Raw genomic sequence first — 19552 nt, forward strand, 5'->3', positions numbered from 1 at the left:
TTGAATGTGGTTTTGAGAACCTTGAGGGGTGTAGTTTTTAGAATGGTGTCACACTTCATTATTTTCTATCACATAGACCCCTCAAAATGACTTCAAATGTGATGTGGTCCCTAAAAAAAAAAAAATGGTGTTGTAAAAATGAGAAATTGCTGGTCAACTTTTAACCCTTATAACTCCCTAACAAAAAAAAAATTTGTTTCCAAAATTGTGCTGATGTAAAGTAGACATGTGGGAAATGATATTTATTAACTATTTTTCGTGACATATCTCTCTGATTTAAGGGCATAAAAATACAAAGTTTGAAAATTGCAAAATTTTAAAGATTTTCGCCATATTTCTGTTTTTTTCATAAATAATCGCAAGTAATATCGAAGAAACGTTACCACTAACATGAAGTACAATATGTCACGAAAAAACAATCTCAGAATCAGCGGGATCCGTTGAAGCGTTCCAGAGTTATAACCTCATAAAGTGGCAGTGGTCAGAATTGCAAAAATTGGCCTGGTCATGAAGTACCAAATTGGCTCTGTCACTAAGGGGTTAATGAAAAACACACAGCCATATTGCCATCTAATATATAAAGCTGAATGTGTGTATGTCCGGGATTGGCATCTGAACCGTCGCAGCTACAGCCACAAAATTTTGCACAGTCACACGTCTGGACCCCGAAAGCGTCATAGGCTATGTTGTGAGGTGAAATTTTAACCCCGCGCTTTCCAATTCACCAAATAATTTTGCCCCTATCTACATAATGGGGAAAAGTGAAAGGAAAAGTGTTGGAGGCAAATTGACAGCTGCCAGATGTGAACAAGGGGGACTTAAAGAATGAGAGCGATGGTGCCAAAGAGTATATACCGTACAGTTGCTAAGGTGGGGCCCCGACATGGGATACTCACTACACACGGGGATATGGACATACACACAAAATGCGCCACACACTACCACGTGCTTGAACACATATACCACCCTCCGCACACATTTCACCACATACACCAACCTCGCCACATAAAAGTCGAAACACAAAAGTCGCCGCTCAAAACTCGCAACCGCAAAACTCGCCACATGCAAAACTAGGCTCACGCAAAACTTGCACCCACGGAAAAATTGCGACATGCGCAAAAGTTGCAACACATGCAAAAGTTGCCTCAAACAAAACTTGCACATACTCAAAAGGCACCACACATAAAACTCGCCACGCGCAAAACTCGCCATGCACAAAACTTGCTGCATACAACTTCCTACACTAACCTGTCACATGCAACTCAACACACAAAAAGTTGCTACACGCATGTCGCCACACAAAACTCATCTCACAAAAGTCGCCACATGCATGTCGCCACACGCAGCTCAACACACACAACTTGACAAACGAAACTCGCCCTAAAACACACACAAGTCTGGTATTATCCTTCAAAAATAAAAATCTGATTAATAGGCAGACAAACTACAAGAGCAACAAATGTACCATATAGGAAATACGCCAGCTGTCAGTCACATGACCTGTCTATTATGTGTATGTGTGAGGTAATATATACTGCCAGGGGGAGGGCTTCCTGTTGGCTGGGGATTTATCAGGCTGCCAATTTAGCTTACAAATACTGAGGTAAAAATACTGACCAAATAACGTGTGAATGAGGTCTAATACAGGAGGAGATGACATACAGATATATACTATGTATATGGGAGATAACACACAGGTACATACTATATACAGGAGGAGATGACATACAGGTATATACTATATAAAAGAGCAGATGAGCTACAGGTATATACTATATACAGGAGGAGATGACATACAGGTATATACTATATACAGGAGGAGATGACACACAGATATATACTATATACAGGGGAGATGACACACAGGTATATACTAGATATAGGAGGAGATGACATACAGGTGTATATATATATATATATATACAGGGGAGATGACACACAGCAGGTATATACTATATAGAGGGGAGATGACATACAGGTATATACTATATACAGGGGAGACAACACACAGCAGGTATATACTATATACAGGGGAGATTACACATGTATATACTATATACAGGAGATGACATAAAGGTGTATACTATATATAAGGGAGATGACAAACATGTATATACTGAGGTGAAAATGAAAAGGTGTGAGTGCAAAATGAGAGGACTGAGGGAAAATAGTGGAGTGATCGGAAAATGACAGATGTGAGGTCGAAATGACAAGTGTTAGGGGGGAATGAGAGGTGTGAGGGTGAAAATGAAAGATGTGATGGGGAAAATGAGAGGCGTGATGGGAAAATAAGAGAAGTGAGGTGCTATAACTAAACACAGATATTTACTATGCCCAGGCAACGCCGGGCTCTTCAGCTAGTATTGAATAAAGTTGGTACAAGTGCTGTCCGTTTTTTTTTTTTCGTGCTGAGCACTCAGACTAAATATAGTCATCCCAACTTGGCCCTAAGAAGACCATTTTTCCATCACAAATAGTCGCAGTGAAATCCTGTAGTACATTCCCACTCCCCATTTGCGGGATTTTTCAGGATTTGCTTTGGGTATAGGATTGTTTAAAATATCTGCAGGGTAAATGTTTGAGATTGGGGTACCATGTCAGTTAAGGCCTCGTTCAGATGTCTTATTTTCAAAGGTCCAGGTGGTTTCCCAGACTAACTGCTTACAAAAAAAAATGACGTAGACCTCTCAGTTTTTGGTCTGAGTCACCGATCAATATTTACCCTTACTGGTCTATAGGTTCATGAAAGATGAGAAAATCACTGATGGCAAAAACTGACCAAACACTGATGGAAAGCAGTCCTGTTTTTGGCATCATGCACAATTAGGGGATGTAGTGGGAACAGGAGCTGCTGTTTAACTCCGTGAATGCCACTGCCAATAGTGCAGTAAACAAGTAGTTTTGCAGAGGCAGAGGGCTCCCTCTGTCACCGAACTAGCCCCCCTCCCACACATGCTGATGTGACAAGTATGGAATTCAGTTACAACTCCCACTTCCCTAAAAGTTGGGACGCTGTGTTAAAAGTAAAGAAAACGAGGTTTACAAATCATTGCATCCTTATGTAATGAATTTAATGGCCTTTTGCTGATTTTGAGGCACAGCGACTTGATGGATGAATGCTCTGTAGGAAGATCGATCTTGTGCAAGCCTAGATAGGTCCAACAGGGTCTTCTACACTGTTATCTTGATAATATCAGGTCATCAGGTTGCTTGTCTTCCTCTTCGCCTTGTTCCTTCTATTCTTCTGAAAATGATGTCCTTCTCCAGTGATTGCTCTCTTCGCATATGTCCAAATTATATTTTATTCCCAACAGATCATAAAACGCAGATTAGAATGTGAACGTTTGACATTTTTCCATTTCTTTAAAAAAAAAAAATATTTTGAAATTGATGGCAGCAAAGATATCTAGAGAAAAAAAAACCACGTTGGGCCATATTTACCATTGTTTAGCATCCCCCGTTATTACAACAGTCTGTACATTTCAATTGATTTAGGAGAGAAATGTTGTCCCATTCTTGTCTGATGTAGGATTCTTGCTGCTCCTCAGTACTGGGTCGTATTTTCTAGATATTTCATAATGCTCCACATGTTTTCTATTTGGTGAAAGGTTTGAAAGAGGACAACCCTTTTAATTAAATTAATTCCATTTAATTCATGTTTTTAATGTTTTGAATATTTAAAAGCAAGTATTTTTAATTGCAGGTGATGAAGACATAAATTGTATTTTGATAGACCAGTTCCAACCAAAGTTTGGACCAGCAGTAAGTAAATATATATTGGCAATTTTTTTTTCAATTGTTATTTTTAGTGGATTGAATAGGATAAAAGCCAGTTGGCTTTGTGTACATTCATATATTCCAAAGGCATATGATGTCATCATCTATTTAAGAAAAAAAAGCGCAAACAGTAAGTTATTTCCCAAAGCCCTAGAATTATGGATCTTCTTCACTCTCACTATTTAGTTCACTTTTCGCCTTTGAACCAGTCACAGTAGAAGTTAGGAGATTCTTTGGTTCTTCTCACCCTACTATCTGCACCATTGTCCCTATTCCGTCACTGTCCCTCTAACTGGCATCACCTGTAATGTTTAACCTCTCTTTCATTCAGTTTCTTTCCCTTCTTTTTCAAATACACTATCATATGTTCTTTACTAAAAGGTAACATCCCTCATCAGGACTGCCCTGATAACTACAGACCTGTCTCTAACTGTCCCTTCATCTCCAAACTCATGGAACACTTGGTACTCTCGCCTAGTCTGCTATCATTCTGATAACGCCTCTTGAATCTTTATAATCTGGTTTCCATTTTTTACACACTGTGGCACACAAACTCCTCACAATACTCGTATCGATCGGTTACAAGGATACTGCTCTCATATGTCTTCCTTTCTCTCTGACGGCTCTTTGAGTGTATCATTTGCTGGCTTTTCTTCCTCTCATCTACCCCTTTTCCTTGTATCACATTACACACGAACCGAGCTAGGATCAAAATAGCCTGACTGCATGGTCTCCCCAATGGGGCTTCATCGGCCTATACTCCTAGGCCCTCTTCTCTTTTCTATTCTCTATCCTGAAGGGTTAAAAAAACTTCCCGACAGCAATTAAGGGGTGCCGTTTTTCAAATTACCGTATATACTCGAGTATAAGCCGACCCCCCCCCCCCTAATTTTGCCACAAAAAACTGGGAAAACTTATTGACTCGAGTATAAGCCTAAGGTAGGAAATGCAGCAGCTACCGGTGAATTTCAAAAATAAAAATAGATGCTCCATACCGTTCATTATTGCCCCATAAGATGCTCCATATAAAGCTGTGCCACATATAATGCTCCATACATTTCATTATGGCCCCATAGATGCTCCATATAAAACTGTGCCACATATACAGTCATGGCCAAAAGTATTGACACCCCTGCAATTCTGTCAGATAATACTCAGTTTCTTCCTGAAAATGATTGCAAACACAAATTCTTTGGTATTATCTTCATTTAATTTGTCTTAAATGAAAAAACACAAAAGAGAATGAGGCAAAAAGCAAAACATTGATCATTACACACAAAACTCCAAAAATGGGCCAGACAAAAGTATTGGCACCCTCAGCCTAATACTTGGTTGCACAACCTTTAGCCAAAATAACTGCGACCAACCGCTTCCGGTAACAATCAATGAGTTTCTTACAATGCTCTGCTGGAATTTTAGACCATTCTTCTTTGGCAAACTGCTCCAGGTCCCTGATATTTGAAGGGTGCCTTCTCCAAACTGCCATTTTTAGATCTCTCCACAGGTGTTCTATGGGATTCAGGTCTGGACTCATTGCTGGCCACCTTAGAAGTCTCCAGTTCTTTCTCTCAAACCATTTTCTAGTGCTTTTTGAAGTGTGTTTTGGGTCATTGTCCTGCTGGAAGACCCATGACCTCTGAGGGAGACCCAGCTTTCTTACACTGGGCCCTACATTATGCTGCAAAATTTGTTGGTAGTCTTCAGACTTCATAAAGCCCACAGTCAAGCAGTCCAGTGCCAGAGGCAGCAAAGCAACCCCAAAACATCAGGGAACCTCCGCCATGTTTGACTGTAGCGACCGTGTTCTTTTCTTTGAATGCCTCTTTTTTTCTCCTGTAAACTCTATGTTGATGCCTTTGCCCAAAAAGCTCTACTTTTGTCTCATCTGACCAGAGAACATTCTTCCAAAACGTTTTAGGCTTTTTCAGGTAAGTTTTGGCAAACTCCAGCCTGGCTTTTTTATGTCTCGGGGTAAGAAGTGGGGTCTTCCTGGGTCTCCTACCATACAGTCCCTTTTCATTCAGACGCCGACGGATAGTACGGGTTGACACTGTTGTACCCTTGGACTGCAGGGCAGCTTGAACTTGTTTAGATGTTAGATGAGGTTCTTTATCCAACATCCGCACAATCTTGCGTTGAAATCTCTTGTCAATTTCTCTTTTCCGTCCACATCTAGGGAGGTTAGCACAGTGCCATGGGTTTTAACCTTCTTGATGACACTGCGCACAGTAGACACAGGAACATTCAGGTCTTTGGAGGTGGACTTGTAGCCTTGAGATTGCTCATGCTTCTTCACAATTTGGTTTTTCAAATCCTCAGACAGTTTTTTGGTCTTCTTTCTTTTCTCCATGCTCAATGTAACATAGTAACATAGTTAGTAAGGCCGAAAAAAGACATTTGTCCATCCAGTTCAGCCTATATTCCATCATAATAAATCCCCAGATCTACGTCCTTCTACAGAACCTAAATAGTAACAGTTAGTAAATGGTACACACAAGGACACAGGACAGAGTTTGAGTCAACTTTAATCCATGTCAACTGGCTGCAAGTGTGCTTTAGTTATTGTTAGGTGCCATAGGTAAGTTACAGGTGCTGTTAATTACACAAATTAGAGAAGCATCACATGATTTTTCGAACAGTGCCAATACTTTTGTCCACCCCCTTTTTTATGTTTGGTGTGGAATTATATCCAATTTGGCTTTAGGACAATTCGTTTTGTGTTTTTTCATTTAAGACAAATTAAATGAAGATAATAATACCAAACAATTTGTGTTTGCAATCATTTTCAGGAAGAAAATGAGTATTATCTGACAGAATTGCAGGGGTGTCAATACTTTTGGCCATGACTGTAGTGCTCCATACATTTCATTATTGCCCCATAAGATGCTCCCTATAAAGCAGTGCCACATATAATGCTCTGCACCGTTCATTATGGCCCCATAGATGCTCAATATAAAGCTGTGCCATATATAATGCTCCATACTGTTCATGATTGCCCCATAGATGCTTCTTATAAAGCTGTGCAATATATAATGCTCTGCACAGTTCATTATGGCCCCATAGATGCTCCATATAAAGCTGTGCCATATATTATGCTCCTGCTGCAATAAAAAAAACCAATCACATACTCACCTCTCTTCGCTCAGGACGCCGGCGCTTTCAATATTTACCTGCTCCTTGTGCGTCTCCGTCTCCAGCACTGACGCTCAGCAGAGGGCGACTGACTACGTCACCGCGCCCTCTGACCTGAGCGTCACAGCCAGAGGACGCTGGAGACGGAGCTGCAGCGGAACGAGGAGCAGGTAAATATCGCGCAGCGCTCCCCTCCCCGTATACTTACCTGCTCCTGGCGCAGACCCTGCAGTCCCTGCTTCTTCTACCGCTGGATCTTCCTGTATTGAGCCGTCACAGTTACCGATCATTACAGTCGTGAATATGCGGTTTCACCTCTATGGGAGGTGGAGCCGCATATTCATGACTGTAATGAGCGGTACCATGTGACCGCTCAATACAGGAAGAAGATGCAGCGCTGGAAGAAGCAGGGACTGCAGGGACCGCGCCGGAGCAGGTAAGTATAACGAGACAGACCCCACTCCCCCTACCCTGCCAAACCCCCGGGTATGACTCGAGTATAAGCCGAGAGGGGGACTTTCAGCCCCAAGAAATGGGCTGAAAATCTCGGCTTATACTCGAGTATATACGGTAAGTCACATGCTGTCCATTTCCTTGTGATTTTCCTTGAGTTGGATCTACTCCTTCATTGGAGTCCAGCTGTGTTCAATTAAACGGATAGGACTTGTTTTAGAAAGGCACACACCTGTCTATATAAGACCTCACAGCTCACAGTGCATGTCTGACCAAATGAGAATCTTAAGGTCAAATGAACTGGCCAAGAACCTCAGAGACAGAATTGTGGCAAGGCACAGATCTGGCCAAGGTTACAACAGAATTTCTGCAGTACTCAAGGTTCCTAAGAGCACAGTGGCCTCCATAATCCTTAAATGGAAGAAGTTTGGGACCACCAGAAGTCCTCCTAGACCTGGCCGTCCAGCCAAACTGAGCAATCGTGGGAGAGGAGCACTGTTGGGTTAAGAAGAACCTAATATCACTGTGGCTAAGCTCCAGAGATGCAGTAGGTAGATGGGAGAAAGTTCCACAAACTCAACTATCATTGCAGCCCTCCACCAGTCCAGCCTTTATGGCAGAGTGGCCTGACGGAAGCCATATGAAAGCCTGCATAGTTTGCTGAAAAACACATGAAGCACTCCCAGACTGAAAAAGATTATCTGGTCTGATGAGACGAAGATAGACCTTTTTGGTGATAATTCTAAGTGGTATGTGTGGAGAAAACCAGGCCCTGCTCATCACCTGCCCAAGACAATCCCAACAGTGAAACGTGGTGGCAGCATCATGCTATGGGGGTGTTTGGGGGTGTTCAGCTGCAGGGACAGGACTACTGTTGTCATTGAAGGAAACATGAATGCAGCCAAGTACAGAGATATCCCCGATGAAAACCTCTTCCATAGTGCTCTGGACCTCAGACTCTGCCGAAGGTTCACCTTCCAACAAGGCAATCTAAGAACACAGCTAAAATAACAAGAGTAGCTTCAGAACAACTCTGTGACCATTCTTCACTGGCCCAGGCAGAGCCCTGATCTAAATCCAATTGAGCATGTCTGGAGAGAGCTGAAAATTGCTGTCCACCAACGTTCACCATCCAGCTTGACAGAACTGGAGAGGATCTGCAAGGAAGAATGGCAGAGGATCCCCAAATCCAGGTTTGAAAAACTTGTTGTATCATTTCCCAAGACTCATGGCTGTACTAGCTCAAAAGGGTGCTTCTGCTCAACACTGAACAAAGGGTCTGAATACTTATGACCATGTGAAATTTGTTTTTCTTTTTTAACCCCTTTCTGACCTCGGACGGGATTTTCTGTTTTTCCGTGTTCGTTTTTCGCTCCCCTCCTTCTCAGAGCCATAACTTTTTTTATTTTATTCAGTCAATATGGCCATGTGAAGGCTTATTTTTTGTGAAACAAGTTGTACTTACATCATTGGTTTTAGCATGTCGTGTACTAGAAAACGGGGAAAAAAAATTCCAAGTGCGGTGAAATTGGGAAAAAAAGTGCAATCCCACACTTGTTTTTTGCTTGGCTTTTTTGCTAGTTTCACTAAATGCTAAAACTGACTTGCCAGTATGAATCTACAGGTCATTACGAGTTCATAGACACCTAACATGACTAGGTTATTTTTTATCTAAGTGGTGAAAAAAAATTCCAAAGTTTGCTAAAAAAAACAACAAAATTGCGCCATTTTCCGATACCCGTAGCGTCTCCATTTTTCATGATTTGGGGTTGGTTGAGGGCTTATTTTTTGTGTGCCGAGCTGGGTGGTGCTCACAGCAGGCCGGGATCAGTAACCATAGAGGTCTCAAGGACCGCTGTGGTTACCATTCTGATGCATCGCTGACCCCCGATCATGTGATGGGGGTCAGCGATGTGCTCATTTCCGTCCGGATGCGCCGGTTAAATGCCGCTCTCTGCGTTTGACAGCGGCATTTAACTAGTTAATAGCGGCGGGTGAATCGCGATTTCACCCGCCACTATTGCGGGCACATGTCAGCTGTTCAAAACAGCTGACATGTCCCGGCTTTGATGCAGGCTGCATCAAAGAGGGGGATCTGACCTCGGACGTACTATCCCGTCCAGGTACGGACTGGGGCTGAAATTCAGCCCTGGCATTTGAAATGACACAGGCCCATACTGTCCCTGTCCCCAGGCACCAGATGGGGATATATTATTATTACCCTGGATGGAGGAAAGCAAGATTTTCTACAACACCAATATTTCTAATGATACCTGTGGCCTGCATCTAAGACTTCTCCCGTTCTTCTCCCATACGCTGGAACTCTCTACCCCAACACATCAGACTCTTGCCTACCATAGAAACCTTCAAAAAGAACCTGAAGACTCGCCTCTTCCGACAAGCCTACAGCCTGCAGTGATCCTCAACCTACTGAACCACCGCACAACCAGCTCTACCCTCTCCTATTGTATCCTCACCCATCCCCTGCACACTGTGAGCGCTCGCGGGCAGGGCCTCCCTCCTTCTGTACCTGTTAGTGCCTTGTTTTTGCTCATGTTTATTGTATTTGTCTTTATTGGCCCCCTTTTTCACATGTAAAGCGCCATGGAATAAATGACGCTATAAAAATGTATAATATAGGCTGCATCATTAAGGGTTTAGAAATTGCTTGCCTTTTGACTAAAGTGGAATGCATTGTACTTGAATAAAGTTTACTAAAAATTAATATTTATTTTTATCAGATCATGTATCTCCAGAATCAAAAAGTACTCGGTTTAGCAGCCGTTGTATTGAATGTGTCTTGTCATGGTAAGCTCTGCTGGCTGCAGGTAAGAGATTGGGTTGCTTTTGTGTTTTTGCTAAGAACTTTAATCTTCGTGTGCAGTCGTTCACCCGTCATAAGTTCTTCTTGTACTTGGCAGCAGCTGCCTGGCACTGGACACCACAGTTTGCTGTCCTCTAAGGAGCTATTGTATCCCATGTGCCCAGTGTTTTCCCATTTAGTGCACAAGTATCCTCTTTAGCAAGGAAAAGAACTTGAACTCTAGTGTCAATTATTGGATGTAGAAATCCTAGAGGTCAACCTCGACCCTTTAATGAGCTTTTGCCGTATGACTTAGGATAGGAAACCAAACCAGAAAACTCCATTTGCCGACACTTGTTTCAGAATGTTTTCCCTTCATCGATGCAAAGCAGGAGGTCTAATTTGGCTTAGTGAGAGGCCTCTGACAGTGGCTCTAGATGGGGATCATTTCTCCTTGTGGAGAGTGCCAAGTCGAAATTATTTATTGGTCATTCAATGTTGCCCCGGGAAATTAAATATTAAAATGGCTTCTTCAGGGAAGAAATGGACTCGAACACTAGTATCACTTATTAGATGTAGCAATCCTAAAAGTCAGTATCAACCCTTTATTAGTCTTTTCACATGCCATGTAAAAGTTAAATGTATTTTTCCAGTCACCCATGACAGCACCAACGAGAGAGGGGATCCACACTTCAAGGACAGGAAACCTTCTAGACAAAAAGGGCGGCTCCTCTCTCCACATCAGTGGTTTCCTGTCCTTGACGGGGGAACCTTCACCTGCAAGACGGCGGTAGAAGAGAAGCAGTCCCAGACCTGGGCCGGTCGGTTGCAGCAGAGCAACGTCTCTGTTTCAGCCGGAGTTACAGAAAGCACTGCGGGGGGCGGGTACGATGCGGTCTCGGTCGTGCTGGAGCTGCGGCGCTATCACTGCATGGTTACCCGCAGCCCCCGTCCCTGCACGGTCACAGAGCACGGCCAGAAACCGGAAGTCATGCTCTGATGACGAGGCTGGGACCTTTCACCCAGAGCACTTTCGGGTGCGGGAACTGGAAGCTGCAGGAGACGCCGGCTGGCAGATCCCCTACAGGCACAGTACTTAATTGTAGATTGCCAGCCAGGCAGGGGCACCAGTGCAGCGATGGAGACACAGCAGCCCTCTCCGCAGCAGCAGAGTCTGCAGCAGTATTTGGAGCCAGAGCAGCCGCAGTGACCCCGACACCAGATGCGACCGCACTAGCAAAGGAGTTCCGAACGCTCCAGCAGGGCATGTTGATCCAAAGTCTCCAGGACAAGTCGGCACAGCTCTACCGGGATGGAAGATTTTGCGGTCCCTAAAGGAGACCTTTCTGATGACATCCTGCCTCCTATTCCGGTACCCTTCAATTTCCTCTAGAAAGTGTACAGGGAAACTGAAGCACAGAGCGCAACGGGCAGGATATGGCTAGCACATGGCCCAAATAATTACGCCAGGCGTGTATCAATGACACGGTGTATAATGAGACCCCTGACTTCTCTTCCACCTTAAGAACCCTCATCAGAGCAGAGGTGGAGAATTTGTTAAGGTCCCAATCCCTCTCGGGGGAAACATCACGTAGGTATAGGGCTGAGATATCGCCCATATCATCAACTGTATATTCAGAAAAGGGGGGGGGGTTCTGCGGGATGCTTCGGAATCATCCTCGTCAGAAAGCGACTCTGGGTACTGCTTTTGCCTGGAAGAGGTGAATAATTTGGTTAAGGCCGTAAGGTCCACAATGAGACGGGTCGATCAAAAGGCCAAGAAGTCTATCCAGGATATCATGTTTAGCACCTTGAACAAAAAAAAGACGTAAATCTTTTCCTATGAGTGAGAAATTGGTAAATCTCATTAATAAGGAATGGGAAAAGCCAGATAGGAAAGGCCCCCTGCCATCCTCCTTTAAAAGGAAGCACCCCTTTGATGAAGAAGCCACCTCATCCTGGAATAAAGTGCAAAGGTTGGATGTCGCCATATCCAAGGCCTCAAAAAATTCATCCCTCCCCTTTGAGGACTCAAGATTTCTGAAGGACACTCTTGATAGGAAGGTTGACACTGAGACCAGCCATCGCGGTAACCTGCACAGCAAGGTCCCTCATGGTCTGGCTGAATAGATTGGAAGACCAGCTGGGCGATAATTCGTCCTTAGACTCCTTTCTGGCCACGCTGTCAGTAATCAAGGGGGCGGCGGCCTTCTTGGCGGATGCAATGGCTGACTCGGCCATACTGGCTGTGAGATCGGCAGCATTATGTAATGCAGGCCGGAGAGCGGTCTGGTTAAAGGGTTGCCCAGAGGACGTACAGGCAAAAGGGAAACTGTGTTTTCTCCACTGTGACTGTCACTACTTATTTGGCTCAGCTTTGCATAACATCTAAAGGTACCGTCACACTCAGCAACTTTGCAACGAGAACGACAACAATCAGTGACGTTGCAGCATCCTGGATAGCGATCTCGTTGTGTTTGACATGCAGCAGTGATCTGGATCCCGCTTGTTACGGAGAAGCGGGGTCAGTGGGTGCTCTTGTCCGCTGGCCCGGCTGTCTTTAGCAAGACTGCATGGACCACGGCTCATACCACTGAACGCCCGCTCTATCTCCCAGTGGGCAATACACTACACAGACAACACAGGGTTAAGGTAACCTTCTGTGCATGCCTCATCAATGGTCTGCTGGGTCTGTTTGTATACCTCCCTGGTTGTGAAGCCCTGGACGGTGTCTGACAACACCAGTCCCCTGCAGCTCCCCCGGTTCCGCCGGGCTGAGTAGTGTCCCACTGCTGCCACCAGTGTTACGGAGAAGCGGGGTCAGTGGGTGCTCTTGTCCGCTGGCCCGGCTGTCTTTAGCAAGACTGCATGGACCACGGCTCATACCACTGAACGCCCGTTCTATCTCCCAGTGGGCAATACACTACACAGACAACACAGGATTAAGTTAAAACAGTGCGGCAATACTTTATTGAACCACAGCACACAATAGCAAACAGAGCATTCCCAACATGCCTGGAATTGTATGGGTACATGGGCGCATATAAAATATCACTGCGTCTCCGCGTATTTCTAGTATGACACGATGTCAGAGCTCCCAGGGTCGCTACTCCATCTGTGGATGAACGCACAGAGAAGGGGTAACGACAAGCATAGGGAGATGACCAAGAACTGTCCATAGAGTCCATACAAGGTTCAAAGCCAGTTGACACGAGAGTCACCACCTGTCTTATCGGACCATCTCCATGGAACCAGGCGACCAGCGGGTCCCAACCCTGGCTTTCTCCAAACATATCCATGGTGCAGAGATGGTCACTGGATCAGATCTGTGTCCTTCCAACCGGAGCCGAAAACCCCTAGGTTGTATCTTATAGAATCCTAGACCAGTGTCCCTCGTGATGGTGCCATGATGAATTGGCTACAGTCCGTTCTTCTGTCTGTAGTGAGGTTTGCAGAATGTCTTGCTGGTAGCTCTGTGTACTTCAGTCTCCCAGGATGTGAACCCTGAGTCAATTTATACCCAAGGCATGTAAGCTATTTTTTAGAATTACCCAGTGTCCTTTAGTTCAACATCAAGATATGGCAAACAGTGGTGATGGGATTAAGTAGCACTATTAGCATATAAGCACACATCAATAAACAAAGCTTAACCCACTCAATGTACAGTCACTATTACAGACTTAGTGTACCGTCACACAGTGGCATTTTGATCGCTACGACGGCACGATTTGTGACGTTCCAGCGATATATCCGTGACGTTCCAGCGATCTCGCTGTGTCTGACACGCTCCTGCGATCAGGGACCCCGCTGAGAATCGTACGTCGTAGCAGATCGTTTGAAATTTTCTTTTGTTGTCTAGTGTCCCGCTGTGGCGGCATGATCGCATGGTGTAACAAAGGTGTGCACGATATTGTATACGATGTGCGCATAGTAACCAACGGCTTCTACATCGCACATACGTCATGAAATTATCGCTCCAGCGTCGTACATTGCAAAGTGTGACAGCAGTCTACGACGCTGGAGCGATATTGTTACGATGCTGGAGTGTCACGGATCGTGCCGTCGTAGCGATCAAAATGCCACTGTGTGACGGTACCCTAACACAGTATGTTAGATAGTATATCAGTGGGCAGTCTGTCTTTTTGACCCACCAGATATAAACACTTAAATTCACAAGCCAATATACAGATAAAAAAACAGTTCTTTTGTTTATGCAACAACGTAGCTGTCTGGGTAATTAAGATACAATCTGGTTTCTTCACACCACTGTTATATCGCTGGTCGGAGCTAGAAGTCCAGAACTTTATTTGGTCGCTAGATTGGCGTGTATCGTCATGTTTGACATCAAAAGCAACGACGCTAGCAACGTTTTTACATGGAGCGAGAATGATAAGTGAGTCGCTGTTACGTCACTGGATCGCTCCTGCATCGTTCTGGAGTTGCTGTGACGTCTCTACAGCGACGCTCCAGCGATCTAGTTTAGGTCGGATCGTTGTCTATATCGCTGCAGCGTCGCTGAGTGTGACGGTACCTTTAGAGAAAGCTGCTGATAAGACGAAAGGGTTCCCAAAACCTCACTTCTCGTTCTTCAGGCAGTCCTTTTGGAGGAAGAGATACAGCCGAAAGAGAACATCCACGGAACATAGTAGGTGGGAGGATAAACCGAGGAGAGGCAAGGGCTTCCTGTTCGGTAAATCTTCCCAAGCTGGTAGAAAATCCTCCAAATAACTCCCTACCCCAGGTGGAAGGAAGGCTCCCCCTCTTCCTTCCAGACTGGGAGAAAATGTCATTCAGCCCATAAATTCTCAACCTGGTGAGGGCGGGGTCGAAGCTGGAGACATCCACAGGTTCATTGTGATGGCCACATGAGTGTCCAGCTCGGAGGAAATAGCGCTAGAATCGAAGGTACTGAGCCTCTTCGAGAAAAAGATTGTACAAGATATTCCCACAGGAGAAGAAGGGAAAGGCTTCGGCTTCTTTTTTTTAGAAACAGAGAGAGGAGAATAGGACGGCTCATACAGAACAAATTCCTGAACATTCCAAAATTTCAGATGGAATAAATAAAATCAGCAATGCAGCTGCTCTTTCCTGATTGCTATATGGCCATCCTGGTCCTAAAGGACTCATTTTACCACGTGATAATACATGTAGCATTCCGGAAGTAGCTCAGGGTAGCAATGCCAGTAGGGGGCACCATAAGGCACCTCCAGTACAAGGCCCTCCCCTTTGGCCTGGCAGTGGCCCCTCGTGTATTCACGAAGTTGATAGCAGAGGTGACTGCCCACCTCAGAGAAAGAGGCAGACTGGTCATCCCATACCTGGACGACTTCCTGATAGTAGGCCGTTCAATTGCCGCAGTCAAGTGAGAGACACAGCCACCATCTTAGAGAGCTTAGGTTGGTGTTTGAACTTGGAAATATCAAAGTTAGATCCACAAAAGACACAAATCTTTCTATGACTCTTATTCGACTCGTGCCAGAAAGTGTCGCCTACAGGATCAGAAAAAGGAAAAGTTGTTCAGTCTCCTCTCCAGGTCAATACAGGATCCGGTGATGTCCCTCATGAGTGCCATGTCCCTTTTGGGCTCCCTGACCTCATGCATCCCATCAGTGAAGTGGGCCCAAATCCACTCGAGAGTTGCAGTGGTTCGTGTTAGAAAGTCAACATTTCTTACCGGGGGGGTTCTGGAAGATGCACGGAGCCTGCCACGGGACATCATTAATTCGCTCCACTGGTAGTTGGAGATAAAGTCCCTTTAGGAGGGGATCCCGTGGTTCACGCACATCATCAGGGAAGTTACCACATACTACAGTCCCAGGGAGTGGGGAGCACATCTAGACAACCATCTCGTTCAGTGAGCATGGTCAGCGATAGAATAGGAAGGCTCCTCAAGCATATGGGAGCTTCTGGTGGTAGAGAATGCGTTAGTCTCCTACCATTCCTACGAGGCCATCACATAAGAATATTGTTGGACAACCAGGTCACAGTTGCATACCTGAATCATCGGGGGTACACGGTCCCGTTCCCTAATGTATATAATCAAGAGGATTTTCGGCCTTGTGGAGTGAGACATCCTTTCACTATCTGCACTTCACATCAGAGGAAGAGACAGTACAACAGCAGATTTTTTGAGCCGCAGACCTCTTCTACAGGGCGAATTGTCCCTCGACAGCAATATTCAGACGTTTGGTTGACATGTGGGGGCGGACAGAAATCGACCTTTTCGCTAGTCAGCAGAATAGCAAGTTGGAGAGGTTCTGCTCCCTGGATCCAAAAGACAATCCTCAGGCGGTAGATGCCTTTTGGATCAGATGGGACTTTACCCTGGCCTATGCCTTTCCCCCAATCTTTCTATTACCAGCGGTTCACAGGAAGATGAGGCAGGACAGTGCGAGAGTAATACTTGTAGCCCCCTTTTGGCCCAAGAGGCCTTGGTTCTTTTGGCTGAGGAACATGTCTGGGTCCTTCCAGAAAACCCAGACCTTCTAGCTCAGGGGCCCGTGTTTCATCCTCAGTTGACTGGGCTGCACTTAACAGCCTGGAACTTGAGAGGTCAGTGCTAGAGGGTAAGGGGTTTTCTCCCAGCCAGATCTCTACCTTGCTGACTAGTAGGTAGCTGGTCACTACAAGAATTTACGGTAGGACCTGGAAAAAATGTAATCTACAGGGTATATACTGGAAGGAAAAGTGCCTCTAATGGAGATTCTGGAGTTCCTCCAGAAGGGGCAGAAACAGGGCCTGGCGGTTAGTACCTTGAAAGTTCAGGTATTGGCCTTAGGGGCTCTGTATAATTACAACCTTGCGGGTAATCAGTGGGTGGTCAGGTTTATTAAAGCATGTGCTAGATCCAGACCAGTCCTGATGGTCAGGGTCCCTCCATGGGACTTGAACTTGGTCTTGAATGCTTTGACAGAGCCCCCCCCCCTTTGAGCCTTTAACTAAAGGGTCCATAAAAGTAGTTACATTGTAGATTATACTCTCAATAGCCCTTATATCAGCACGGAGAGTAAGCGATGTACAGGCCGTATCAGCCGACCCTCCCTTTACCATGGTGATGGACCATAGGCTGGGTCTGGTTTTAGAACTACTCTATCTGCCTAAACATACTGACCAGATAGTTATTAAACTATACTGAATCAAAACGTCTTTTTTTTTTTTTTATTGCAATTTTGTTTTAAAAATTTTTTTTTTTTTTTGTAAATAAAGACACTTTTGATTCAGTTTAGTTTAATAACTATCTGGTCAGTATGTTTAAATATTTAGTGGAATGTTGCCCACACTTGGTATAGGAGAATGGGCTTGGGTTATATGCTTACCATTTATCTGCCTAAAGTAGTATCTAGGTTCCATACGTCGCAGGAGATATCTCTGCCTTCCTACTGTCCTAGCCCAAAAAATGATAGGGAAAAGAAGTTTCACACCTTGGATGACAGGAGATTCCTTCTTCACTATCTGTTAGCGACAATAACTTGGAGGAAAGATAGTGCTCTATTTATCTCCTTTCAGGGTTCTAGGAAAGGAATGGGAGTCTTGAAGGGTACCCTATCCAGGTGGATAAGGGAATTTATCATGGCCTATATAGGCTCAGGAAGACTGGTCCCTGATGACCCGAGGGCCCACTCTACAAGAGCGATGGCAACATCTTGGGCTGAGAGGGTTGATGTGTCCATAGAGTAGATTTGTAAGGCAGCTATATGGTCCTCAACTTCCACCTTTTTATAGTCACTATAGACTGGATCTTTCTGCCTCTTCTGATCTCACGTTTGGGAAGAGGGTTCTACAAGCTGTGGTCCTTCCCTGATAGAGTAGAGGAAATGACTAATAAAAAAAAATCTATACACACACTAAAATACAGAGGAAATGTGTCATCTTTAACTTTAGGGCTTTTAGGGATCATTTAATCTTCAACTTGCTTAGGCGTGTTGTAATGACAGGAATTGTGGTCTTCAGCAGTACCCTGGCTGTCATGGCAACCCATCGGCACCCCGTGATCACATCACAGGCGTGCCGATGGGTGGGTGGAATGAAGCGGGATTTTATAAGTTAACAGCAATGGGCAGAGCTCAACTCCATCCGCGGCTGTAAGAGGTACATGATGCCCCCCTCCCCTTATTATACAGCTCTGGCTTCTTGCCACACCATGGAACTCAGAGCTCTTGTACTTGGTTTGATCGGTCATTCTGAGCTGACAATTTCTTTTAAGGCTTAAAATAGCTTGGTCCTAGGAGGTAAATTTGACTTCCATGAAAATTTGAGTTATTTTTCAGGTGAACTTTGAATTTGCAAAAATATCATTTATGCTTTTTTTTACGTACTTACTGTACTGTCTTTTTTTGTTTTGATAGGTAGCAACCAAAACACGTGTATATATTTTTGACATTCTTCTCTTGGGACCAAAAGTTTTCAAGAATGGACTTCAAATGGTGCTTGAAGACAAAGGCATCCTAAAGGTTCTTATTGGTTTCTTTTTCTTTATAAATCAAAACGTAAACTATAAAAAATGTACTTAATTGTGTTTTAACTCACATATTCCTTTGTGAAAAGATATATCCCAAAGGAAAAACGAAGTGAAGAGAAGGAGATATATTTAAAAATTATTATGTTTATTAACAATAATTAAAAACTTAACAATCAAATACACCAAGTGTGGACAAAAGGACAGGGGGGATGTTTACCACCAGACAAAATCTGGGGAGACGAACCTACTGGTCCTCGCCCCCACTGGAGAAGCTACGGTGAAACAGCGCTTGTCGGGCACCGGGGATCCGCACCTGCCTCCTGCCACCTGTGCTAGGCACCTCTCTGCACCTTCATCCACACCGCAGGTAATTAACCCAGTGACCATCTATATGAGTCTTCTTCTTACTCACTAGTAGGAACTTTTCCTTCTCTGGTTTCTTATAGGGAATTTACTCTCCAGCTTGCTAGCATAAATTCTTGCACTACTGGATATATTTGTGGATTTCCTGTGCCAGTCTATAAGGGGAACACTCTTTACAGTGGTCATATACTAGTTAGTTTTTGACTGCCAGGAGCTATTCATTATTATTGTGCAGTGTTGTGTTGCCCAGTTACCTATATTGGTGTCACCATTAATACCATCATACGCGACACCCTGGGTTTAAATTTTCATCATATTTAAACTGTGGTGGCATTGAGTAGGTTCGTCTCCCCAGATTTTGTCTGGTGGTAAACATCCCCCCTGTCCTTTAATTATTGTTAATAAACATAATAATTTTTAAATATATCTCCTTCTCTTCACTTCGTTTTTCCTTTGGGATATATCTTTTCACAAAGGAATATGTGAGTTACTAATATTTGAAGTGAATTCAGCCTGTCTGAAATAGGACTATGGGAATTAATTGTGTTTTAGTTGCATCTCTGATC

General features: G+C 44.4%; 1 protein-coding gene across 1 annotated transcript in view; it reads left to right on the plus strand.

The window, feature by feature from the left end:
• Positions 1 to 19552, plus strand: part of EXD1 (exonuclease 3'-5' domain containing 1) — a 189428-nt gene that overhangs the window by 100618 nt on the left and 69258 nt on the right. Inside the window, exons 6-8 of the mRNA XM_069745614.1 lie at positions 3704 to 3762; positions 10104 to 10190; positions 18511 to 18615. Of these exons, the coding sequence (XP_069601715.1) occupies positions 3704 to 3762; positions 10104 to 10190; positions 18511 to 18615 (251 nt within the window). The remainder of the gene's footprint in view (positions 1 to 3703; positions 3763 to 10103; positions 10191 to 18510; positions 18616 to 19552) is intronic.

The sequence above is a fragment of the Ranitomeya imitator genome, chromosome 1, assembly GCF_032444005.1.
Source record: "Ranitomeya imitator isolate aRanImi1 chromosome 1, aRanImi1.pri, whole genome shotgun sequence".
Classification (NCBI taxonomy): Eukaryota; Metazoa; Chordata; class Amphibia; order Anura; family Dendrobatidae; genus Ranitomeya; species Ranitomeya imitator.